The sequence below is a fragment of the Oncorhynchus kisutch genome, linkage group LG1 (genome assembly GCF_002021735.2).
Source record: "Oncorhynchus kisutch isolate 150728-3 linkage group LG1, Okis_V2, whole genome shotgun sequence".
In the NCBI taxonomy this organism is placed as follows: Eukaryota; Metazoa; Chordata; class Actinopteri; order Salmoniformes; family Salmonidae; genus Oncorhynchus; species Oncorhynchus kisutch.
In genome coordinates this window covers 52,633,209-52,660,035 of record NC_034174.2, presented here as the reverse complement: position 1 = coordinate 52,660,035, position 26,827 = coordinate 52,633,209, and the positions used below count along the sequence as shown (strand labels likewise).

Below are 26,827 nucleotides of genomic sequence, written 5' to 3'. Positions count from 1 at the left end.
TGCCAGTGTAACAGTATAGCTTCCGTCCCTCTCCTCGCTCCTCCCTGGGCTCAAACCAGCAACACAACGACAATTAGCCCGCGCTAACTAGCTAGCCATTTCACTTCGGTTACACAAGCCTCATCTCGGGAGTTGATAAGTTTGAAGTCATAAACAGCGCAGTGCTTGACGCACAACGAAGAGCTGCTGTCAAAACGCACAAAAGTGCTGTTTGAATGAATGTTTACGTGCCTGCTTCTGCCTACCACCGCTCAGTCAGATACTTAGATACTTGTATGCTTGTATGCTCAGTCAGATTATATGCAACGCAGGACACGCTAGATAATATCTAGTAATATCATCAACCATGTGTAGTTAACTAGTGATTATGATTGATTGTTTTTTTATAACACAAGTTTAATGCTAGCTAGCAACTTACCTTGGCTTACTGCATTCGCGTAACAGGCAGTCTCCTTGTGGAGTGCAACGAGAGAGAGGCAGGTCGTTATTGCGTTGGACTTGTTAACTGTAAGGTTGCAAGATTGGATCCCCCGAGCTGAGAAGGTGAAAATCTGTCGTTCTGCACCTGAACAAGACAGTTAACCCACGTTCCTAGGCCGTCATTGAAAATAAGAATGCGTTCTTAACTGACTTGCCTAGTTAAATAAAGGTATAAAAATAAATAAAAACATTTGGGGGCAAATCGGTGCCCAAAATTACCGATTTCCGATTGTTATGAAAACTTGAACTCGGCCCTAATTAATCGTCCATTCCGATTAATCGGTCAACCTCTACTGTGTATGTAAACTTACTCACTGTCGTGTACCTAATAAAGTAGCCACTAAATGCATAGCCAGGACTATAATAAATGCTCATGAGCTTAGTTCAACTGCCTTACAAAGTGAACCCAACCAACAACTTGGGCAAATGATAGCTGACACTGCAGTAGTAGTTGTGTCATTAGTGAGGGCAACAATAGGTCTTCATTAGGTTAAGGTCAACACCACCACCATTCAAGCGTCACCTCTCATGTAAGCAAGCGCGAGGTTAGCAACACAACCCAACCTTAAGGTCATGCCCTCCTGCTGGTGGTAAAAAAATAACAAGAACGCCAGATTTAGGAACGATAGAAAGACATTGAAAGAATGGGGGGTGGGGGTGGGTGGAGGAGGGAGGTGGGGGCTCTGTGCACCTTGACAGGAAGGAGAAAGGTGAAGAGCACGAGTTGAGTTGAGTGAGGTTATTTTGGCTAAAAAGGGGGCTGAGGGGGAGGGCGGAAGCAGCGCAGAACCCACAATTAACTGAACCCCTGGTAGAGAGAGAGAGATGGAGAGATAGAGAGCAAGGAGGGGAAATGAACGGGGCTGCAAACTTACTGCACCCTGAAAGTACTGTTCTCACCACAACACCTGATAAGTACAATGGAAAAACGTCTGGTTTCCTTCACACTGTTAAGTGGTTGCACTCTCCATGCAGTTACAGTTTGGTAGCAATACTTCAAAGACAGGAGTAACAGACAAAATAAAATAAAAAGACAAAACATGGCATGCCGTTTTGTGTTTTTTTTTTTTGGTGTGGCTTTTTCATTTGAATAACTCGACATGTGAATAAAAGTATACTATGATGTTTCGTGGAATGGTTTTAGATAACACACGACACTATCATCAGATGTACAAGCGCATCGGCTGTTGAAATCCAGGCTAGTTGAATGTTTAGGAAACGATTCCTGTTTCCCTCGCTCCCTCCCCCTTTTATAAACAATTTCGATGTTCAGATTTAGCCTGTACATATTAATTCTAGCGACAGAGCGTCAAATGGAAGTGGATCTATATCTTTACTACCTCCAGCCCCCCTGACAAGTAGGTCATTAGGATGATTTGTACGTGGGTTCTCCACAGAGGACCATTTACAATATTCACTTTAGATAACGTATGATTCTTGGCCCTGAAACCGGATGGCTTTCTTAGAAACACTTTGTTAGCAGTCTTCCAGTTGATAAATTATTTAGGACATGTGGTCGGAAACATCAATACAATCTTTATTGTAATTAAAAAAGGATCCCACCAACAATATTGCACTGTTCAACATTGAGCCTTGAAGCTGAGCAGCGAGATAATTCAGAAAGAAAAGCTTGATTTAGTGTGGAAGAAAAGACATTTGAAATTAAAATCTCTCTTATGCATTGTTCTTAAATGTTTCTCCTTCGGTACATAAATGGATAAAATAATGAAATTGCTAGTCAGGTTTTTTTAAATAATTAGATTTTTTTTTCTTCCAGACTTAGGCTTCTATCCAGGTTTCGTAAACAAAAAGGTTGACTTGCTGTCATTTCATCAAAGTCAACCCCACCACGGGCAAAAACCTGACATAACATCAAATCAACATCTAATCAACATAAAAAGTTGGTGAATATTCAATTGAATTGTCAACAAAGGTGAATTCAATGTCAAATGAAGATATTGCAATGCACCATTAGGCTCTGTGCAATAAACTCAGTATCACCTCTCAACGACCTGTCAGTTCTTGCCCTCAACCCCCCAACCCCTCATACTCATTCACAAAACTGTTATTGGATTCATGTAATTGAATCGGTAGTTAAATCGAGTGTGAAATTATTGTTACATTGGGGTTATATTGAGGCGAGGAGGCTACCACCAAAGGTTATCTATATTTCTCAATCACAGTTCACCTGCAACTGTAGCTATAAAGCGAGGACTGCATTGCTAATGATCTATTAAGATATAGAAGATAGATATGCGCAAAGATAGATACCACAAAGATAGATGTGTACAAAGATAGATGTGCACAAAGATAGCCTATATTGACTGCACTACAGTCAATGCAAAAGAAGGGGGTGTGATTCCCCTTGGTTCTGTGGTAAGATGGTGTTATGGTCATGTAGGCACTGGCTAACCCCCTGTACTGCAGTTAAAGGAAAGGTTCACTCATTTTGAATGTTATATTGTTTTTTTTTGCTTCTCTGAGCGATGTTCTATTGATTCACTGGGTCATTTCATGTTTTCACATGTATCTGAGCTATTGGCGTTCAAGCAGGCAGAAATACAACCGGTATTACGTAGCACTGTGATAAAGTCGCTCTCACTATACTGGAAATTAATAGCAATACGACTTTTCGATTGGGAAAACCTCTACCACACATGTCAGACTTCAATATTGGACGATGTCACGACTCAGGAGGATGTCTTCTCTCAAAGGAGCCATTGATCACATTTCTGCGATATTCCTAGCTCGATACATTTGTAATTTAATGGAGGATCTAGCACATTTTTCCTATTTGTCTGCCTCTTTAAACCTGGGTGCATTGCATGGTGCAGATGCCAGAGATATATAGAAAGAAAACAGGAATCCAATGAATGAAGGAATGTATAACGCCCACACCCAGCAGACTGTAGACCAATCGCGTTCACGTTCTCATGCTGCGCCACACAGTTGCTAAGCTAATCGTCACGCAATCCCTTCTCAAAGTCAGTGTATATGTCGAGAAACATGCCTATTTTCCTCGAAAGTACGTAATGTCATGATTCCTAAGCTATACAATAATACAGATAGCAAGTTAATTATCTCATATCTTGGAAAATATTTCTGATGCTGTACTTCTTTTTGACGAAATTCGTGCTAATGTTGGGTTTTTGAGCTAGCGCCCACTAGACTCCCATTCACTCCTTGTCCTCGAATCGGCCAGAATTCACCGTGGTTTTGGGTGGATTTCCTCAGTGTATGAGTTGAGCTACTGATGGTTACAGAGGGACAAACAGAGTTCAAGTGGTCTAGAGCTGATCTGAGAAGGTAGTGGCTGAACTGGGATCAAGTCCCCACTCTTATTGATTGTGATGTAAAAGACTGAACCCATCCTAGATTAGCCTTCCTATTCTGAGACAGTTAGTGCATATGAGTCCTGAAGCACATCTCCATAGGCAGAGTGTATAGAGTGTTTAGCACAGTACAATATCTTGTGGGGAATGTGTTTTTGTCAGTCACACATACAAAAACACAAGATGCTACCAGTTGAAGACCACAAAACCACCCAATCAGTCTCGTGGTGCCACATCACTGGCTTCTTATGGATGTCACTACTGTAGGGTATAATTGTGTACTAACTGTGTCCCTAATAGGGGTGAGGTGTGGGGAGGGGAGTAAGGGGGGTGGAGGGGTAAGGTGGGGGATAAGGGGAGCGTTCTCTCACCCCAGCAGAGGGCAGTCTCTTCCCGTCGGGGTTAGGGCGCATGGGCAGGGAGCTGTAGAGTCGAACGCTATGGTCGCCTGATACACCGTATCTGCTCTGTAGAGCGAGAGAGAGAGAGAGAGAGAGAGAGAGAGAGACAGAGAGAGAGAGAAAGAGAGAGAAAAAATATATATACTTTGAACATGTTTTCACTCAATAAACCCATCTCTTGAATGATCACGGTTATTGCATGGCTTGAGGCATGCAACCTACAATACATCTGCATCACACAGATGCAAGAGGTCAGCAGAATTAGGATCTGGGTAGATTGTCATCAAGCACAAGCATCCACTCCGTATTGATGTCTTCACATACACCCCTATCTAAGTTTTGGCATTGGCAGCCATGTTGAATTTGCCCCATACAGCATCCTTGATTGTGTTCCAAAAAGTATTTCCTATATTGTTAACTACTTTGAATAGTTGTTTTAAGTAGTGCACTAATAGGGAATAAGGTGCCATTTAAGACTCATGTGTAGTGAGAGTAAGTATATCCCCAGTCCCCACGCAGTTTGGAGACTCTCTCCCTTCCCCAATGTTTGTGTGGGAAAACACACGCTGCAGGAGGGTTGGCACTGCAGCTCTGGAGCCTGGGTACTTGGGAATCTAATGACTCACAACAAGGCCCTGCCTGCCAGTGGAGTGTTCGCCTCAATGGGCTTCACGCTGCAACCACCGAGGGCAGCGGGACATCCCATGAGCAGATTCTCTCTCTTTTTTCCCCAATAATTTTTGGGATGGTAAAACGTTTTCAGTGTAATCTTAAATGACTAAAACCAGATATAATTTGGAGCTATATATGTTTTACTAACAATCCAAAAATAAAAAGTAGACAGTCAAGGACAATCTAAAATTCCCAGAGTGTCAAGACATGGGGCCCCCATTGATTTTGTTATAATGTTTGAGTCACTCAGATAGCATAAGAACACGGCATAAGCCATGGCAAAATGTGTACAATTGCAGGAAACGAGGTTTGAAACGGTGTAGAAATCCTAGGTGAAACACTGCTACAGTAAATAGTCTGACAACAATAAGAAACATACATCAGTGATGATCCAACTGGCTGTCCCTATAGAAGAACCCTTTTTGGTTCCTGATAGATCCCTTTTTTGGTTCCATTGAGAACCCTTTTGGGTTCCAGGTAACACTCCGTGGAAAGTGTTCTACCTGGAACCCAAAAGGGTTTTCTACCTGGAACCAAAAATGGTTATTCAAAGGGTTCTCCTTTGGGGACCGCCAAAGAACCCTTTTAGGGTTCGGCAGAGTAAGGCAGAGTAACTTGTCAGACACAGCTTGGGGGATGCAACCCGATGTGTAATTCCTATAGTTTACATTAAAAAAAGCAACACAATTGCTCATAACAATGAAACTTTTTTTAACGTTTCCTTTCCTGACATGACTAAATAGCCAACAAAGAATCGAATGAGCATAGGCCCACACACAGCACCGATATACACAAAATGAAGAGCTAAATGCTAAATGCTAGCCAACGAAGAATTAAGAGTGAGCATGGGGCAACACACAACACTCACAAATCCAAAATGCACAGCTATATGCAAACCTCTAGCCAACAAAGAAATGCTATAGCGTGAGGCAACACACAAACACGCAACACCCATAGTACCAACACGCACAGGTAAAAGATAGCAACAAAGAAATGTGTCAGGATGGGGCAATACACAACACAAAACCCAAAATGCAGAGCTAAATGCTAACTTAGAGAGTGTGTAGGCAACAAAGAAATGTGTACTAGCCAACAAAGAAATGTGTACACATTGGGGCAGCACACAAACACACAACATCCATAAACCCAACAGGCTAAGCTACAGTAAGTGCTAACCAGCCATGATACCGGACATCGGCTCAATCTCTCTTCAACACCAGCCTCTTAAACAGGCCTTAAAAACTGTTGAGACTCTAGGGGCAGTATTTTCATTTTTGGGAAAAAAACGTTCCCGTTTTAAATGGGATATTTTGTCAGGACAAGATGCTAGGATATGCATATAATTGACAGCTTTGGATAGAAAACAATCTAACGTTTCCAAAACTGTAAAGATATTGTCTGTGAGTATAAAAGAACGGATGTTGCAGGCGAAAGCCTGAGAAAAATCCAATCCGGAAGTGCCCCAGGTTTTGAAAGCGCTGCGTGCCAATGAGTCCCCATTGAGCTGTGAATGTGCTATGAACCAGCTTACGCTTTCTACGTATTCCCCAAGGTGTCTACAGCATTGTGACGTAGTTTTACGCATTTATGTTGAAGAATACCAGTAGGGGTCTACATTGCGCAAGTGGTCACATGATGCTCCCGGAGAGAAAATCTCGCGTAAAGTACAGAGGTAGCCATTATTCCAATCGCCTCTACTGAGAAACCAATTGTCCCGGTGGATATATTATCGAATAGATATTTGAAAAACACCTTGAGGATTGATTCTAAACAACGTTTGCCATGTTTCCGTCGATATTATGGAGCTAATTTGGAATATTCTTCGGGGTTGTCGTGACCGCAATTTCCGGTCGATTTCTCAGCCAAACGTGAAGAGCAAACGGAGCTATTTTGCCTACAAAAATAATATTTTGGGAAAAAATGAACTTTGGCTATCTACCTAGGAGTCTTGTGAGTGAAAACATCCGAAGTTCATCAAAGGTAAACAATTTAATTTGATTGCTTTTCTGATTTCCGTGACAAGGTTGCCTGCTGCTAGCAAGGCATAATGCTAGTCTAGGCTATCGATAAACTTACACAAATGCTTGTCTAGCTTTGGCTGTAAAGAATATTTTAAAAATCTGAGATGACAGGGTGATTAACAAAAGGCTAAGCTGTGTTCCAATATATTTCACTTGTGATTTTCATGAATAGGAATATTTTCTAGGAAGATTTATGTCCGTTGCGTTATGCTAATTAGTGTCAGATGATGACAACGGTCCCGTTCACGGGATGGTGTGTCACTAGAGGTTAAGAGGACTGTGATGAATTAGTCTAAGTCCCAATAATGTAAACACTAGCTATATATAGCATTGTGTTTATTGGGAGGGGGGCTGTGCACTTAACAGAGGCCAATGACAGTGAGTGTCCCCCGAGGAGAAAATGGCTGTCTCGAACACCTGATAGCTGGCAGGTTGTTAAGTCATAGCCAAGGCCCCCAGACAGACGACATCATCAGTCCAGAGTGGGATTTATTGAGAACGTGCTGAATGAATGATTTGGAATTCATGGGTTTGTGTTGAATTGTGTGCATTTTTAGGATCACATAGGAGATTGAGAATGCTCGTTAAGGACAATAACCAAGAGAGTGGCACATAAATGCTAGTAACACAACTGTGATGGTCTATAGTGAAGAATACTGTACGGGCACTGTCAATTGCATAGTGAGATACATTTAAAAAGTGCACTACAGTATAGGGAATAGTGTTCCATTTGGGACGCAGCCAGAGATTCATATGAAACATAGTAAAAATACAGAGACAAATGTGCATGTGTTGAAAGTATAGAGAAGCCTACATCTTAAATGCCAGAAGAATCCAGATCCGTCCTTACATTGTCCAGCTCCTGTCATATTGAGGACATACTGTACCTCCGAGCAATAATACAATAATAAAAATAACTCTCTCTCTCTCTCTCTCTCTCTCTCTCTCTCGTTCTCTCTCTCTCTCACACACACACACACACTCTCTAAGTGATTGCTATATTTCATCTCATGGAGAATTGGCCGCGGGCCCAGTGAGCTATCATTATGCAAATGACGGCAATTCAATTTCAGTTGGTCGAAGGGGGAATTTCTAATTAGGATAACGCAAAACACTCGAGAGAATGGGGGGGGGGGGGGGGGGGGGGGGTGAAGAGGGAGTAGCCACTGACGTGAACACCTACACTCCAATGCTGCTGTTTCTGCCCCTGAGTCTGTCTCCCCCTGTTGTACCTGTCAACGGTATCTTCTTACAGGGGATTCACAGTCTTACTGTACAGTCCTACTGTGTCCATGTTAGGACATGCCTCAGTCCATAGAAAGCCTCTATAGACTCATGTTCTGATCTAGTGATCTGACTTGACTACACCTACTCCTGTAACCAAAAAAGCCACCATCTATTACCTGAGAAACGTGGGTGTGCTTGTGATTACTGTAAATATCACATTCATTATCAAGTCGTTGTTACTGTAACTCATGCCACTTCCTCAAAGCATGCACTTTCTGGTTGACTACTATACTTTACACTGAGTGTCCCAAACATTAAGAACACCTTCCTAATATTGACTTGTACCCTACAAGGTGTCGAAAGCGTTCCACAGGGATGCTGGCCCATGTTGACTCCAACGCTTCCCACAGTGGTGTCAAGTTAGCAATATGTCCTTTGGGTGGTGGACCATTCTTGAAACTGTCGAGTGTGGAGGAACCCAGGCACCTACTACCATACCCCGTTCAAAGGCACTTCAATATTTTGTCTAGCCAATTCAACCTCTGAATGGCACACATACAAAATCCATGTCTCAATTGTCTCAAGGCTTAAAGATCCTTCTTTAACCTGTCTCTTTCCCTTACACTGAAAGGACATTATCATCATTTTCACAATTTCACAGTATTATTCCAACCTCACAGTGTGGAAATATATATATATAAAAAAACAGGAAAATCACATGTATGACTGCACTGGACCTTTAACAATGACATACTTCATTTCCAATTCCTCCGCGGTCAATAGAGGCAAAAGAACATCTCGGTAATGAACCACCAAAGTACCGTACAGTGTGTGTGTGTGTGTGTGTGCATGCATGCGTGCGTGCGTGCGTGTGTGTGTGTGTGTGTGTGAGTGTGTGTGTGTGCATGCGTGTGTGTGTGTGTGTGTGTAAGTGTGTGTGTGTGTGTGTGTGTGTGTGTGTGTGTGTGTGTGTGTGTGTGTGTGTGTGTGTGTGTGTGTGTGTGTGTGTGTGTGTGTGTGTGTGTGTGTGTGTGTGTGTGTGTGTGTTGTTATGCATTCAACAGCTCAGAGGGGACACTACGTTCCCAGCACGAAAAATACGAATAAAAAATAGGCTTTGGTCGGAAGCCAAATTACATCTCAGGTTTTTGTTGTGGTCTAAACAGTTCTGATTAAGTGAATATGTGCTCTTTGAAAGTGCAAGAGAAGTACATTTGAGTGTTTGTTTGCATATTGTGTGTGTGTACGTGCGTGTGTTGTTATGCCTTTGGTGTCTGTTGTCCATATGACCCTACTTCTGTAGCAGAGATACTGCACAATGTATTGCTGTGGGTCTTTGCATTACTTGCTTTAGCATGGTGCATGCGCAAGTGTGTTTGTGTGTGTGTGTGTGTGTGTGCGTGCGTGCGTACATATGTTTGTGTGTGCGTGTGCGTGTGTGTGTTGTGTCAGCTAGATACACAGACACGGAACAGAGGATATAGCTGAGATCAGCAACTCACACCGGCCTGTCAGATATATTGTCCACTGAGCAAAATAATCACAATTGGACTATGTTAGACTATGGAGGTTATTAGGTTAATTATGTTAATTAATTCAAAGCACCATTACAATACTCTTGGAAAATGAAATCAACCCAACCTTTTGTCAGCATATTAACTACCCTGAAAAGGGAGAGAAGTCAACTTTATGTGTTTGAAACTACAATATGTACAGTAATTGCATATGCACGTATGCCAAGCACATAACCTTAGCAAGGACATTCCTGAACAAACTCTGAAACACTTTCTGTTGAAGCGATTACGTTGAATTTTTGACAGTTATCCCGTGACAAAATGTAGCACTTTCAATAATTGTCTCCCAACAAAACACAAATCTTTCTCTCGCAAAATAAGGCTAAAAGCCAAACTTTTCCATTTTCTTTCGACAAATTCAACACTCAAACATCTCCATTTCCACGGTTTGCTTTTCCCAGTCTGTTATGGGATTATTCTACTGGCTTTCATTACAACAACTGCATTCCAGTAATCTACCGTTTGCATGTTCCTCCCTCACAAAAGAGCCTCCCCTGTTTTCACCCAAACCTAAATCTACTCGCAACCATCTGTTTTCTTAGCGAATCATTGTCGTGTAGCCAGTTCAAAGCTCCGTAGACATTCCCCTGTCACTGTGTACTGTATCCTAACTATGCAGTCTGCTCACAGAGTAAGACAGCAGTCAGACGGCACCGTACAAAGATTGAGGATTTGAGTGCAAGTGACAAGAGACAACTTCCATTGCTTTCTGGACCCCTTTATTATGCACTTATCTATAGCGTTCGCGATAGACAGAGTGCTGAGCTACGTAAGCATGTGAGTGGTATAGCCTTGCGTGTACTTTATTGGCCTTGACGAGAGGTATAGAAAGATCCTCGCCTCGACTCACACAACGGCAGAAAGTAATACACGGTCGAGTACATGGCTTTTGGAGGTTGACACTGAAGGCACATATCCAGTGATTGATCTTATACACTGAGTACACCAAACATTAGGAACACTTTCTTAATATTGAGTTTCCCCCCCCCCCCCCTACCTCTTTGCCCTCAGAACAGACTCAATTCATCACAGTTGTGTCAAGTTGGCTGGATGTCCTTTGGGCGGTGGACCATTCTTGATACACACGGGAAACTGTTGAGCGCGAAAAACCCAACAGCATTGTAGTTCTCGACACAAACCAGTGTGCCTGGGACCTACTCCCATACCCTGTTTAAAAATCCTTCTTTAAACTGTCTCCTTCATCTACACGGAATGAGGTGGATTTAAAAGGTGACATCAATAAGGGATCATAGCTTTCAACTAGATTCATCTGGTCAGTCTATGTCATGGAAAGAGCAGGTGTCCTTAATGTTTTGTATACTCAGTGTACAACCAAACGTCTATGTAATATTGTAATTTTTGGGAGTTCGATTTTGCTTTTGTGTTTGATAGTAGTCTACTCTCTTGGACTTGTCTCTCTTAACAATCTTTTTTATTTGTATTTACACTGAAATACAGAACGGCTGTCTGTTCTGAGCGAACTGCACTAAAAATAAGCAACGTGAAGGGTTGAACCTCACACTTTGTCTTCGCTGACTTATGAATTCTGTCGGAGTGAAGATACAACAAAAAAATTGCTTCCATGGTCCGTGGAGCAAGTCTGCCAGTCAGAAAGCAGCACAGGCAGAAGCCCTCAAACTTCATCGTGAACCCTCGTACCCTTATAAGTAGTAGGGTCATGTATTACATTAGTAATCTGTATGAGCTCTTCTATTGACATATGCGTTGGCTGAGATAAGTCAAAGATGAATTCCTGATGGAAGCCTAATCAAAAAAGTATATGATCTCTGGATATAGTCATAATTCGTTCACAAAATGTTACAATTTCAATGGGATTTTGTAGACACTATGCCAGTTGCATATGTGTCACGACTTCTGCCGATGCCTCTCCTTGTTCGGGTGGTGCTCGGCAGGCGACGTCACCGGTCTTCTTTCTAGCCATCATTGATCCATTTTTCATTTTCCATTGGTTTTGTCTTGTCTTCCTACACACCTGGTTTCACTCCCATTCATTACCTGTTGTGTATTTAACCCTCTATTTCCCATCATGTCTTTGTCAGAGATTGTTTCTTGTTTCAGTTTCGGTCCTCGTAACCAATTTGTTTCATTTGTATTTATGGTTTTGGAGTTATGTTTTGTTTTATTAAATTACTCAATTTACTGAGTTTATTCTCCTGCGCCTGACTTCCCTGCCACCTATACACATGTTTGTGACAATATGATTCACAGAGCACCTAAGCTCTAAATATTCAACTAAAAGGATATTTAGCTCACTGCAGCCTATATCTATAGCTGAGGGCACCATGCTTCTCCGAGTCATGTTCAGTAGGGCACACCCTAGCAAACCATCTTACAACATTTTTGAAAAGTTTTAGAAACTGAAAAAAAAAAAAAAAAAAAAGAGTTCCCTATTAGACAAGTCAAGGTATAGTACCACCCGGTTTTAAATTGTTTCAAAACTTTTCCTTCCTACTGAACACTACCCAAGTGTCAGTCAGCCACACAGGTCACAACCCTCATTTATATTATACAAAGCGCTGATCTCATACCCTGTATTTACTGTTGCAGTATCCACACTGTTGTGGTACAACATTATAAATCCACCTCACTGTTGACTGGAAGATCAACAAAAAGTGAAAACTATGCGAGACACGTAAACAGACCGTGGGTAGAGGAAAGGAGGAGGAAGAGGGGCGTTCACTCAAGGTTTTAATAGAATGTTGACAGGTGATAGACTTACACACACACACACACACACACACACACGGATACACACAGGCACACACATATACACACACACACCTACCAGACTGAGCCTCGCCATGTCATGAAAAACATATGATGTTCTTATAAGCAACTTTTACCATCAGGGCCGGACTAGCACAGCTGTGGCCCCGGGGCACCTACCTCCAGGGGGCCCCCACCCCCGATATACTGTATAGTTAACTTTCTGCAATTCTACACATTTGCCATGAGGCAGACAGAAGAATGTGCAGTTTTGTAGCTTATCTCATGCTATTTTACACATTTTGCCTGACCTCCTGGTGGCCCACAACTGACATGTTCATATGCTATCTTTCTTTGGGGGGGGGGGGGGGGGGGGGGGGGGGGACACGTCGGGGCCCCAGGGTACGTGCCCTGCATGCTTGTTTTGTAATCCGGTCCTGTAAACCATACTTTTCTGCACTCTCTTTTTTTCTTACTGGGTAAATATTGACAGAGAAAATCAAGCGAGACCACCTATGCTTTCGAAAAAGAAAAAAATCCACTGCTGGAAGCACATTTGTCCCTCAAAAGACAAACTGGTAGCTAAACCGGACAATCTGTGTCTAAATCACAGTGTTCTGCGGTACCTGGGAGGCATTCTCTTGGTAGCAATTCACAACCTTTTTAAATAGCAGCATTACAGGCCTAGTCAGCCTGCTGAAGAATCTGGCAGCTACATGCTTAGCCAGTGAGTAATATCATTATGTAAGCCTAGGCCAGGAGGGCAGGCATAGCTCAGTCCCTGTAGCCACATATCTCCATGTTTGAACTGCATACTGTACAGACAGGGACCGGTGAGAGAGACTACTGTGTATGGATGTGTCCCAAATGGCACCTTGTTTCCTTTATAGTGCACAACTTTTGACCAAGGCCATGGTCAAAAGTAGTGCACTATATAAGGAAAAGGTTCCCTTTTGGGACACACATTGTACGAAACCACTGAAAAATTATTCAGGCTTTCGTAGGCTCAACATTTCAGACCGCTGCGGGAAAATGAGAGTGATATTACGCAATATGCTGTTTATGCAATGGGACTGACATGAGAGTGAGTGCATGGGCTCAGGACTGTACAGTATGGTATCTTTGTGGTATCAAATCAATGGCGTCTTTAGGATAGCTGTATTCCTATAGGAATGGACTGCAGTTGCCATTCGTGATGGAAGTGGAGTGTGGAGGATTAAATCTATTGTTCCTGAATCCAAGCCAAAGACGTTTTAAAAAATGTTTTATCCCCAATTTCGTGGTATCCAATTGTTTGAGTAGCTACTATCTTGTCTCATCGCTACAACTCCCGTATGGGCTCGGGAGAGACGAAGGTTGAAAGTCTTGCGTCCTCCGATACACAACACAACCAAGCCGCACTGCTTCTTAACACAGCGCGCATCCCAACCCGGAAGCCAGCACCTGGCAACATTGATTAGCATGCACTGCGCCCAGCCCACCACAGGAGTCGCTGGTGAGCGATGAGACAAGGAGATCCCTACCGGCCAAGCCCTCCCTAACCCGGACGACGCTAGGTCAACTGGGCGCGAACCCAGGGTCTCTGGTGGCACAGCTGGCACTGCAGTACAGCGCCCTTAACCACTGCGCCACCCGGGAGGCCCCAAATATGTTTTTTCTGTATGTACAGCACCAGTCAAAAGTTTGGACACACCTACTTATTCAAAGGTCTTTCTTTATTTTTACTATTTTCTACATTGTAGAATAATAGTGAAGACATCAAAACTATTAAATAACACATGCGGAATCATGGAGTAACCAAAAAACTGTTAAACAAATCCAAATATATTTGACATTTTAGATTCTTCAAAGTGCCACCCTTTGCCTTGATGATAGCTTTGCACACTCTTGGCATTCTCTCAACCAGCTTCACCTAGAATTATTTTCTAACATTCTTGATGGAGTTCCCACATATGCTGAGCACTTGTTGGTTCCATTTCCTTCACTCTGCGGTCCAACTCATCCCAAATCATCTCAATTGGGTTGAGTTCGGGTGATTGTGGAGGCCAGGTCATCTGATGCAGCACTCCATCACTCTCCTTCTTGGTCAAATAGCCCTTACACAGCCTGGAGGTGTTTCAGGTCATTGTCCTGTTGAAAAACAAATGATAGTCCCACTAAGCACCAACCAGATGGAATGGCGTATCGCTGCAGAATGCTGTGGTAGCCATGCTGGTTAAGTGTGCCTTGAATTCTAGATAAATCATCCTACATCATCACACCTCCTCCATGCTTCACGGTGGGAACCACACATGCGGAGATCATCCGTTCTACTCTGCGTCTCACAAAGACACAGCGGTTGGGACCAAAAATCTCCAATTTGGACTCATCAGACCAAAGGACAGATTTCCACCGGTCTAATGTCCATTGCTCATGTTTCTTGGCCCAAGCAAGTCTCTTCTCATTATTAGTGTCCTTTAGTAGTGGTTTCTTTGCAGCAATTCGCCCATGAAGGTCTGATTCACACAGTCTCCTCTGAACAGTTGATGTTGAGCTGTGTCTGGTACTAGAACTCTTTGAAGCATTTATTTGGGCTGCAATTTCTGAGGCTGGTAACTAATGAACGTATCCTCTGCAGCAGAGGTAATTCTGGGTCTTCCTTTCCTGTGGCGGTTGATGGTTTTTGCAACTGCACTTGAAGAAACTTGAAATGTTCCTGATTGACTGACCTTCATGTCTTAAAGTAATGATGGACTGTCATTTATCTTTTCTTATTTGAGCTGTTCTTGCCATAATATGGACTTGGTCTTTTACCAAATAGCCCTATCTTCTGTATACCACCCCTACCTTGTCACAGCACAACTGATTGGCTCAAATGCATTAAGAAGGAAAGAAATATCACAAATGAACTTTTAACAAGGCACACCATTCCAGGTGACTAGCCCATGAAGCTGGTTGAGAGAATGCCAAGAGTGTTCAAAGCTGTCATCAAGGCAAAGGGTGGCTACTTTGAAGAATATATTTTGATTTGTTTAACAGTTTTTTGGTTACTACATGATTCCATATGTGTTATTTAATAGTTTTGATGTCTTCACTATTATTCTACAATGTAGAAAATAGTAAAAAGAAAGAAAAACCCTTGAATGAGTAAGTGGGACCAAACCTTTGACTGGTACTGTATACGTATGCACATGTGTGTGTGCCTGTGAGTGTGTATGCCTGTGTGTACAGTGCCTGTGTGTACAGTGTATGTGTATGTACTGTATGTCTGTGTAAATATGGATGTATCTGAGAGGGTGTGTGGTGTGCGAGCGTGCACGTGTTCTTGTGTTTATGTATGCATGCCTGTGTGTGTGCATGTTTACGTGCACGCTCGCATGCATGTGTGGGATAGAGTTCCTCCATAAGCCAGTCCGGTCCTTGCGTTCCACTCCTTGGCCGAGCCCCGAGCATGCAGACTCCTTTCTGGCTAATCTGGGAAGAATATTATGTTGAGACACGTGTTACATTAAGTCCAGATCTGAGTAAATAATATAACATGTGACTGCTTACGTTACAGGTAACAATACCCTGCAGCTGTGCCTAGAGCTTTGCCGGCACTACATTGCCTAGAAAAAGAACGGCTGAATGGCCACGATAGCCAATGAATTAGTTTTGTAGCGCTGCTGGGTTTTAAAGGAAAATCTGATCGTGTAATATAGGATTTAGAACGCATCAGATATCATGTATAGGCACAATGCATATTTTGAACTGTAGCTCATGAGAAAAAAAGATCATACATTAAGTGCTGAAAAGATAGGCTTGTGTCATGTCGTAACACTACACCATTGGGTGTAGCGCAAGTTCTCCTCTCCCCCACCCTCCATTGTTATCGTTCCATGTCCTAACCTTCGACATTGGTTCCCCCGTGTTTGTTCACTCTCTGGGCTGCCGTGCAGAGATTGGTTGAGCAGTGACTAAGGGCTAAATTAACCGACTAGGCGAATGTTTGCTTAGGTGTCTGTTAGTCTAGCTTGGGGGGAAGTCCCTATAGCAGCGAAAAGCCACCACTGTGGCGGGACACACACACACACACACACACACATTATAATTTCATATTGTGTGCTTGCTTCCTGCGGACACACTTCGTTACTATGGCTGAAAGTATATTAATAGTCTAAATGTAATGTGTGTTGCTTTGATGCATCGGATAAATAGAGAAATCAACATAAGTATGTGTTTTGTAAAGCACACGTTGGCATATTAAAAAAAAGCAGTTTATGGCATTCAAATTAGTATGCGAGAACAAGGGCTCTTTCCTATTCATTTATCAACAACCATGTCTTCCATTGTCAACATTTTACTACCCTGCCATTAAGGATGTAGACAAGGATGCTACACATGTCCAAGCAAACATGAGCAACTGATTTGACTAAATGTATAAACCCACCCAGTTTCACTTCATTTCACATTTGGAATGAGAAATATCTGTTGGAATATGAACATATATACACCCCGTGTCTCCTGTCCCGCCCATGTCTCCTGTCTCGGTAAACAACTGTATTCCTCTGCGTGTGAATTAGGGCAAAGAATTCAGGGGTGAACATGTCCCCTGCAACCAAATTCACAATTCGGAGCAAAGAGGAGAGCACTGAGAGAGGGAGAGATACATGGAGATGTGGAAATAGTAATAATGATAACAAATATTAGAACAAGAGGTTCTAACAAAAATTAAGAAAGAGAGAATATACAACAAAGGTAGAGAATGATAGAGAAAGAGAACATGAAAAAGAGTTGTAGACAGAGAGAACGAGAGAGGGGGGGAAAGAACAAAGAAAAAGGGAGAACACGAAAATCTAAAAGAAAGAATTGGCAACATTGGAGGGGAGGAGAGAAAGGGAACAAGACCACACGACTTCTCTTCTCCGCTTGAAGTAAGGGAGTGAATAAGTGTCAAGAGTTTGGCTGTGCGGTGCCAGCACTCTAATGAGACCTGTCAAGGCCTGTTAGCAGGCCCAGGCCTCCCTGTGTCCTCGGCAGCCTGCGGACAGCTGTTATTAGCCCCGTAATGGCATGCCACAGGGCCAGATAAGGCCTGGCACAGCCTGGAAAGCCTTCCTATCATCTTTTCTTTTAGCTCGCACACTTGAGAATAGGGTGACGGCAATAGCGACGCAGCAGAGGAGCTTTCCCCAATGACAGAACTGGTCTATCATGACTACGGAGCACATTTACAAGACTCGGAATGAGGGAGAAGCCAAGATTGTCCAGAGAGCTTATGGGTAAAAGTGTGAGGTCACAGTCTGTTGGTTGGATTTGTAGGGCTGGTTTCCGCAAACCAGATTAAGCCTTGATTTAAGAGCGTGATCATTGGAGAGTCTTCATTGAAAGTGCTTTTTAGTCCCGAATAAGTCTGGCAAACCAGACCAAAAACCACAACCCATAACAAGTGAGTCTCTTGAATTTCCTTGCTGTTTTCTAGTGTTTGATATCAGTGCTGGTTTGTCTTTTCTGTTAGACCACAACACATAATCCAATTCAAAAACGTACGCAATAATACTGTAACATCAGACCTATGTCAATATCTAGCAATCGGAGAAAGTTGTTTATGGTTAAATCGGTAAAAGGGTACTTAATGGTTGTGATAGAGAAGTGAATGTCGGGGCGACAAAACACTTTCAGATAGCTCCAGCATCCTCCCTATCACGTCCATTATTTCAGGAACCGAGTGGACAAAATACTCTGGAAAGGGTCAAATTTTTTGCAAAGGCCTCTGTAATATGGCCCCTATCGGGTTGGAAGCTCTGCTTCAGCTCTGATAAGCCCTGTGTTTATTGTCCGACTTCCATTATTTCAACCTGGAGAACAACTGCCCGTCACCCCTCTGCTGCGGTGCTTTCCATCCTCACTCATTACCTCAATGTCAAGAGGAGGTGAGGGAGAGAGAGAGAGCTCTGTAGACATACATACATAGGATCTGTTTGAAATGGTCCCCTATTCCCATGTAGTGGACTACTTTTGACCAGGGCCCAGGGCTCTGTTCAAATGTAGTGCACTACATAGTGAATAGGGTGCCATTTCAGACTTAACCATACAATGTATCAATACACCAGGACCAAGTTCAGTAGGCAAAAGTTGCAGAAGGTTGGAGATAGAAATGTCACAAAAAGAGCTGACCTAGTTCCTTAGTCTTAATGTCAGATAGGTACTGTATGTTTGTTTTTATTTATTTATTTAGTTTCACCTTTATTTAACCAGGTAGGCTAGTTGAGAACAAGTTCTCATTTGCAACTGCGACCTGGCCAAGATAAAGCGTAGCAATTCGACACATACAACAACACAGAGTTACACATGGAATAAACAAAACATACAGTCAATAATACAGTAGAACAAAAGAAAACAAGAAGTCTATATACAGTGAGTGCAAATGAGGTAAGTTAAGGAAATAAATAGGCCATGGTGGCGAAGTAATTACAATTATGTTCTACATTATGTATTTCTATCTGAACCTTCATGTGTTTCAGATCATTGATCGCCACTATAACCTTTTTATACACCTGCTCTGCAACAAGACACAACCTGATGAAAACCTACACATCCAACATGCAAATCACTGATGCCATCCCCCGTGTCTTCTCTGCATGGACTATCTTCACATGTGAGATATCTGGGCACGTCGCGATGTTAACGGGGAAACGTTTCAGACAGGAGAGAGTTAAGTCTCTTATCTCTGGTCTCCAGAAGACATTCCTACTAGAGGCCACCGTCCACTGGTTTCCTGCCTTCTTGCCCCTGCCTTTTTTTTGTTACATCGCTAGCAGCTCTAGAATACCAAGGGCAGCTTTTTCCTTGTCACTCGCACGTTTCCTGCCATTCTCACTTTGACATTTCTCTTCATCGTTAGGTTCAAAGGGTTCCGTGTCATAACTACTTCTTTTTTTGACCAAACTGTTCATATTCCAATTCCTCACTCGTCTCCTTGTCCTTTTGGTCTTTGGAGGGTTTAGCGTTGGATTTCTTTAGGTGTTCATTTGAGACCATTCCTGGTGCAGATACACTTTATTCAATCGCTCCCTATCGCAGTCTGTTGTCCTCACGTGCTTAAGATGTCCACCACTGTTCCAGGCAAGCTATGGGAACTGAGCTAAATGACTACCGCTCCATAGCACTCACTTTTGTCATCATGAGAGGCTAGTCAAGGACCATATCACCTCCCGCCTTACCCCTACAACTTGCATTCTTCCCCAACAGATCCATGGATGACACAATCGCCATTGCACCACACACCACCCTATCCCACCTGGAAAAGAGGAATACCTACGTGAGAATGTGGTTCATCGACTACAGCTCAGCTTTCAACACCATAGCGCCCCCGAAGCTTGTCACTAAACACAGGGCCCTGGATCTGAACTCATCCCTGTGCAACTGGTTCCTGGACTCGGGTTCGGGCCGACCCCAAGTGGTGAGGGTAGGCAACAACAACGAGACAGCCCACCGGGAGGAGGTTGGAGCCCTGGCAGAGTGGTGCCAGGGCAATATCCTCTCCCTCAACCTCAACAAAACCAAGGAGTTGATCGTGGACTACAGGAGACAGATCAGAGAGCACGCCCTCATCCACGGGGCCACAGTGGGGAGGGTCAAAAGCTTCAAGTTCCTCGGCGTGCACATCACTGAGGACCTGAAATGGCCCCATGACATCGACACCACAGTGTGCTCCATTGGGGGCACACTGCATGCCCTCCAGGACATTTACAGCACTTTACGTCGAAGGAAGGACAATAAGATCATTAAGGACCTCAGCCACCCGGGCAACGGACTGTTCACTCTAATGCCATCTGGCAGACGGTACAGGCTTGGAAACAGCTTCTATCACCAGGCCATCAGACTGTTGAACAGCCATCATAAGCCATCTACCTCCCCAGTACTCAGTCCTGCACCTTAAATACTTTTTTTTGCACACATACTCCCACACACTCTCACAAGCCTCATACACACAGGCATAAACACACACACACACGCGCGCATGCACGCCGGCACGCACGCACACACACACACACACACACACACACACACACACACACACACACACACACACACACACACACACTGCTGTACCATTTATAAATAGAGACATTAAACACTAGACACTTCCTGGTTCTTTTTATACTGTTTTTCACACTGTGTATTTACAATTGAAGTCGGAAGTTTACATACACCTTAACCAAATACATTTAAACTCCGTTTTTCACAATTCCTGACATTTAATCCTAGTAAAAATTCCCTGTCTTAGGTCAGTTAGGATCACCAGTTTATTTTAAGTATGTGAAATGTCAGAATAATAGTAGAGATAATGATTTATTTCAGCTTTTACTTCTTTCATCACATTCCCAGTGGGTCAAAAGTTGACATACGTTTCGGGTAGCCTTCCACAAGCTTCCCACAATAAGTTGGGTGAATTTTGGCCTATTCCTCCTGACAGAGCTGGTGTAACTGAGTCAGGTTTGTAGGCCTCCTTGCTCGCACACGCTTTTTCAGTTCTGTCCACATATTTTCTATAGGATTGAGGTCAGGGCTTTGTGATCGCCACTCCAAAACCTTGAGTTTGTTGTCCTTAAGCCATTTTGCCACAACTTTGGAAGTATGCTGGGGGTCATTGTCCATTTGGAAGACCCATTTGCGACCAAGCTTTAACTTCCTGACTGATGTCCTGAGATGTTGCTTCAATATATCCACATAATTTTCCTGCATCATGATGCCATATATTTTGTGAAGGGCACCAATCTCTCCTGCAGCAAAGCACCCCCACAACATGATGCTGCCACCCCCATGCTTCACGGTTGAGATGGTGTTCTTCGGCCTCCCGGGCGGCGCAGTGGTTAAGGACGCTGTACTGCAGCGCCAGCCGTGCCATCAGAGTCCCTGGGTTCGCGCCCGGGCTCTGTCGTAGCCGGACGTGACCGGGAGGTCCATTGGGCGACGCACAATTGGCATAGCGTCGTCCGGGTTAGGGAGGGCTTGGTCGGTAGGGATGTCCTTATCTCATCGCGCACCAGCGACTCCTGTGGCGGGCCGGGGGCAGTGAGCGCTAACCAAGGTTGCCAGGTGCATGGTGTACCCTCTGACAAATTGGTGCGGCTGGCTTCCGGGTTGGATGCGCGCTGTGTTAAGAAGCAGTACGGCTGGTTGGGTTGTGTATTGGAGGATGCATGACTTTCAACCTTTGTCTCTCCCGAGCCCGTACGGGAGTTGTAGCGATGAGACAAGATAGTAGCTACTACAACAGTTGGATACCATGAAATTGGGGAGAAAAAAGGGGTAATTTTTTAATTTGTTTTACTTTAAAAAAAGAGATGGTGTTCTTCGGCTCCCCCTTTTTCCTCCAAACATAACGGTGGTCATTATGTCCAAACAGTTCTATTTTTGTTTCATCAGACTAGAGGACATTTCTCCATGTGCAGTTGCAAACCGTAGTCTGGCTTTTTATGGCAGTTTTGGAGCGGGGGCTTCTTCCTTGCTGAGCGACCTTTCAGATTATGTCGACATAGGACTCGTTTAACTGTGGATATAGATACTTTTGTACCTGTTTTCTCCAGCATCTTCACAAGGTCCTTTGCTGTTGTTCTGGGATTGATTTGCACTTTTCGCACCAAAGTACGTTCATCTCTAGGAGACAGAATGCATCTCCTTCCTGAGCGGTATGACGGCTGCATGGTTCCATGGTGTTTATACTTGTGTACTATTGTTTGTACAGAAGAACGTGGTACCTTCAGGCGTTTGGAAATTGCTCCCAAGGAGGAACCAGACTTGTGGAGTTCTCCCATTTTTTTCTGAGGTCTTGGTTGATTTCTTTTGATTTTCCCATGATGTCAAGGAAAGAGGCACTGAGTTTGAAGGTAGGCCTTGAAATATATCCACAGGTACACCTCCATCAGAAGCTTCTATAAAGCCATGACATCATTTTGGGGAATTTTTCAGCTGTTTGAAGGCACAGTCCCCTTAGTGTATGTAAACCTCTGACCCACTGGAATTGTGATACATTGAGTTATAAGTTAAATAATCTGTATGTAAACAATAGTTGTAAAAAATTACTTGTGTCATGGACAAAGTAGATATCCTAACCGACTTGCCAAAACTATAGTTTGTTAACAAGACATTTGTGGAGTGGTTGAAAAACTAGTTTTAATGACTCCAACCTAAGTGTATGTAAACTTCCGACTTCAACTGTATATACAGTTGTTCTCAACATAGCTCATTCTAAATATATCTATTGCTGTACATTGCATTTTTGTTACATTGTTTATACACACCGCATATTTATATACTGGACACTTGACATATATATTCTGCTGTACATATCATTCTTAGTATATATGTCTGGTGTATATGTGCATCGATTGCATTTGGATTATTGATACAGTGTTATTTGGGTTGTTGATTGGATTAGTTCTGACATTTCTTTATTTCTTGTTTTTTGTTTAGATTATTTGTGTACTTGTTTGACATTTTACTGCACTGTTAGGACCTAGTAACACAAGTATTTTACTGCACTGTTAGGACCTAGTAACACAAGTATTTTACTGCACTGTTAGGACCTAGTAACACAAGTATTTTACTGCACTGTTAGGACCTAGTAACACAAGTATTTTACTGCACTGTTAGGACCTAGTAACACAAGTATTTTACTGCACTGTTAGGACCTAGTAACACAAGTATTTTGCTACACTGTTAGGACCTAGTAACACAAGTAGTTTGCTGCACTGTTAGGACCTAGTAACACAAGTATTTTGCTACACTGTTAGGACCTAGTAACACAAGTATTTTGCTGCACTGTTAGGACCTAGTAACACAAGTATTTTGCTGCACTGTTAGGACCTAGTAACACAAGTATTTTGCTACACTGTTAGGACCTAGTAACACAAGTATTTTGCTACACTGTTAGGACCTAGTAACACAAGTATTTTACTGCACTGTTAGGACCTAGTAACACAAGTATTTTGCTGCACTGTTAGGACCTAGTAACACAAGTATTTTACTGCACTGTTAGGACCTAGTAACACAAGTATTTTACTGCACTGTTAGGACCTAGTAACACAAGTATTTTACTGCACTGTTAGGACCTAGTAACACAAGTATTTTACTGCACTGTTAGGACCTAGTAACACAAGTATTTTGCTACACTGTTAGGACCTAGTAACACAAGTATTTTACTGCACTGTTAGGACCTAGTAACACAAGTATTTTGCTACACTGTTAGGACCTAGTAACACAAGTATTTTGCTACACTGTTAGGACCTAGTAACACAAGTATTTTGCTGCACTGTTAGGACCTAGTAACACAAGTATTTTGCTACACTGTTAGGACCTAGTAACACAAGTATTTTGCTGCACTGTTAGGACCTAGTAACACAAGTATTTTGCTACACTGTTAGGACCTAGTAACACAAGTATTTTGCTGCACTGTTAGGACCTAGTAACACAAGTATTTTGCTGCACTGTTAGGACCTAGTAACACAAGTATTTTGCTACACTGTTAGGACCTAGTAACACAAGTATTTTGCTACACTGTTAGGACCTAGTAACACAAGTATTTTGCTGCACTGTTAGGACCTAGTAACACAAGTATTTTGCTACACTGTTAGGACCTAGTAACACAAGTATTTTGCTGCACTGTTAGGACCTAGTAACACAAGTATTTTGCTGCACTGTTAGGACCTAGTAACACAAGTATTTTGCTACACTGTTAGGACCTAGTAACACAAGTATTTTGCTGCACTGTTAGGACCTAGTAACACAAGTATTTTGCTACACTGTTAGGACCTAGTAACACAAGTATTTTGCTACACTGTTAGGACCTAGTAACACAAGTATTTTGCTGCACTGTTAGGACCTAGTAACACAAGTATTTTGCTACACTGTTAGGACCTAGTAACACAAGTATTTTGCTACACTGTTAGGACCTAGTAACACAAGTATTTTGCTACACTGTTAGGACCTAGTAACACAAGTATTTTACTGCACTGTTAGGACCTAGTAACACAAGTATTTTACTGCACTGTTAGGACCTAGTAACACAAGTATTTTGCTGCACTGTTAGGACCTAGTAACACAAGTATTTTACTGCACTGTTAGGACCTAGTAACACAAGTATTTTACTGCACTGTTAGGACCTAGTAACACAAGTATTTTGCTACACCCGCTATAACAAATCTGATAAACTGTGAATGTGATGAATTCATTTTGTTCAAACGCTGTCAAAAAAGATCTGTTTCAGGTTGTCTTTGTCAGGTTGAATGCTTCCGTGTGTCTTTGTCAGGTTGAATGTTTCAGTGATTCTTTGTCAGGTTGAACGTATCAGTGTGTCTTTGACAAGTTGAGTGCTTCAGTATGTCTTTGTCAGGTTGAATGTTTCAGTGTTTTGAATGGTTGAATGTTTGTGTGTCTTTGTCAGGTTGAATGTTTCAGTGATTCTTTGTCAAGCTGAACGTATCAGTGTGTCTTTGTCAGGTTGAATGTTTCAGTGATTCTTTGTCAGGTTGAACCTATCAGTGTGTCTTTGTCAGGTTGAATGTTTCAGTGTTTTGAATGGTTGAATGCTTCTGTGTGTCTTTGTCAGGTTCAATGTTTCTGCGTGTCCTTGTCAGGTTAAATGTTTCATTGTGTCTTTGAATGCCAAGCAGCATACCACCCTGCATACCACTGCTGGCTTGCTTCTGAAGCTAAGCATGGTTGGTCCTGGTCAGTCCCTGGATGGGAGACCAGATGCTGCTGGAAGTGGTGTTGGAGGGCCAGTAGTATGGGATGTCTTTCGGATGGGACGTTAAACGGGTGTCCTGACTCTCTGAGGTCATTAAAGATCCCATGGCACTTATCGTAAGAGTAAGGGTGTTAACCCCGGTGTCCTGGTTAAATTCCCAATCTGGCCCTCAAACCATCACGGTCACCTAATAATCCCCAGTTTACAATTGGCTCATTCATCCCCCTCCTCTCCCCTGTAACTATTCCCTAGGTCGTTGCTGCAAATGAGAACGTGTTCTCAGTCAACTTACCTGGTAAAACAACGGATAAAACGGAAATAAAATGGTCGAATGCCAGGGAGACAATCAATACATGCGTTAAGGCCTTAAGAAATCTTTGTCACAAAGAAATGGAAAGTGCCTTGTAAAAAAACAAATGATATCAATAATATGGTAGAAGTCTACCACAATTCATGCACATGATTTTTATATGCGCTTGTGGATCGATACTGGTTCATAACACCGTGGCGTATAATTGGAAGCTACTTGCACCTGGTAATGCATTACAGAAAAGGCTTGCATTACAGAAAAGGCTTGCATGCCGGTGGACTACCAATTTCACATGCACTTAAGAGTGTGCACTGATAATATTGTCCATTGTCTAACTGAAGGTTATTTCCAACGCTAAACACTGAAATGAGATGAAAGGCAAGATAAAAGTGTTGTCCCCTAATTCTACTCTAGTGCATGAGCATAAACGCCATTATAGTCAGTTTGATGGGTGTACAGTGATGCCGCTGAGATGGTAAAATGACCTTCTTGGTGCCATATTAAACTAGGGATACCTTTTCCGGGCTCGAGGATGCCTTCATAACCCCTATATAAGGACTACATGCTTCCCACCAAACCCTGTCACCATCCTTTTACATTACACTTCCTTATGGATGACTTCTGAAGCATCAACGTGGGCCTTATGAAGGGGTTTAATACACAGCGGCAGGTAGTCTAGTGGTTCTAACTTTGGGCCAGAAACCGAACGGTCGCTAGCTTAGAATCTCAGAGCTTGACAAGGTGAAAAATCTGTCTGTTCCCTTGAGCAAGGCACTTAACCCTAATTGCTCCAGGGTTGCCGTTGATAAAGGCAGACCCTGGCAGTGACCCCACCCCCTGATGGGGAGTTGGGATATGCAAAATAAAATGACATGTTTAAACCAGACATGAGTATTAAAGACATGCTCCGGGAACTTTGGCGACTAGTAAGTACTGTTAAGCCTTCCTCTTTGGGCTGGAGGTGTCAACGTGTAGTTCATACATTCATCATCTATGAGCGTAATTACTGTCTTACCTCAATTAACCAGGAAATCCCTAGTTTGAAAGTAACTGTTTACTGGAAGCTTTGCAGCGTAATTTTCCCTACAATTTCCCCTACGTGGGCCAGCCCCTTAGCAATTCTAATTCTTCAGACCCTCGCAATTTGAGTGACAGCTAGCAAGATGCACAAACAGCAGAGAGAGAGAGAGAGAGAAAGAGAAATGACGTGGTGCACATATCTGCACATACTGTATGTGACGTAGTACGCAATTTTCGGGGGACCACTTTGGTTTGCTGGCTAAAAAGTATACATAAGTATAGGAGAATCTCTTTAATACACATTTTTACATTTGTGAAAAAGGGACAACTATAAGAACCTGGCAAATGATT

The 26,827-nt window shown here is 42.8% G+C and overlaps 1 protein-coding gene across 6 annotated transcripts in view; it reads right to left on the bottom strand.

The window, feature by feature from the left end:
• The window catches only part of tox2 (TOX high mobility group box family member 2), a 136,465-nt gene that overhangs the window by 82,463 nt on the left and 27,175 nt on the right, over positions 1-26,827 (bottom strand). For 5 of the 6 annotated variants that reach the window (XM_020483878.2, XM_020483847.2, XM_020483863.2 and 2 more), the window contains exon 2: positions 4,184-4,279. The exons of the other annotated variant lie outside the window; for it this stretch is intronic. In XM_020483878.2, the coding sequence (XP_020339467.1) occupies positions 4,184-4,279 (96 nt within the window). The remainder of the gene's footprint in view (positions 1-4,183; positions 4,280-26,827) is intronic. 6 annotated transcript variants of the gene reach the window in all.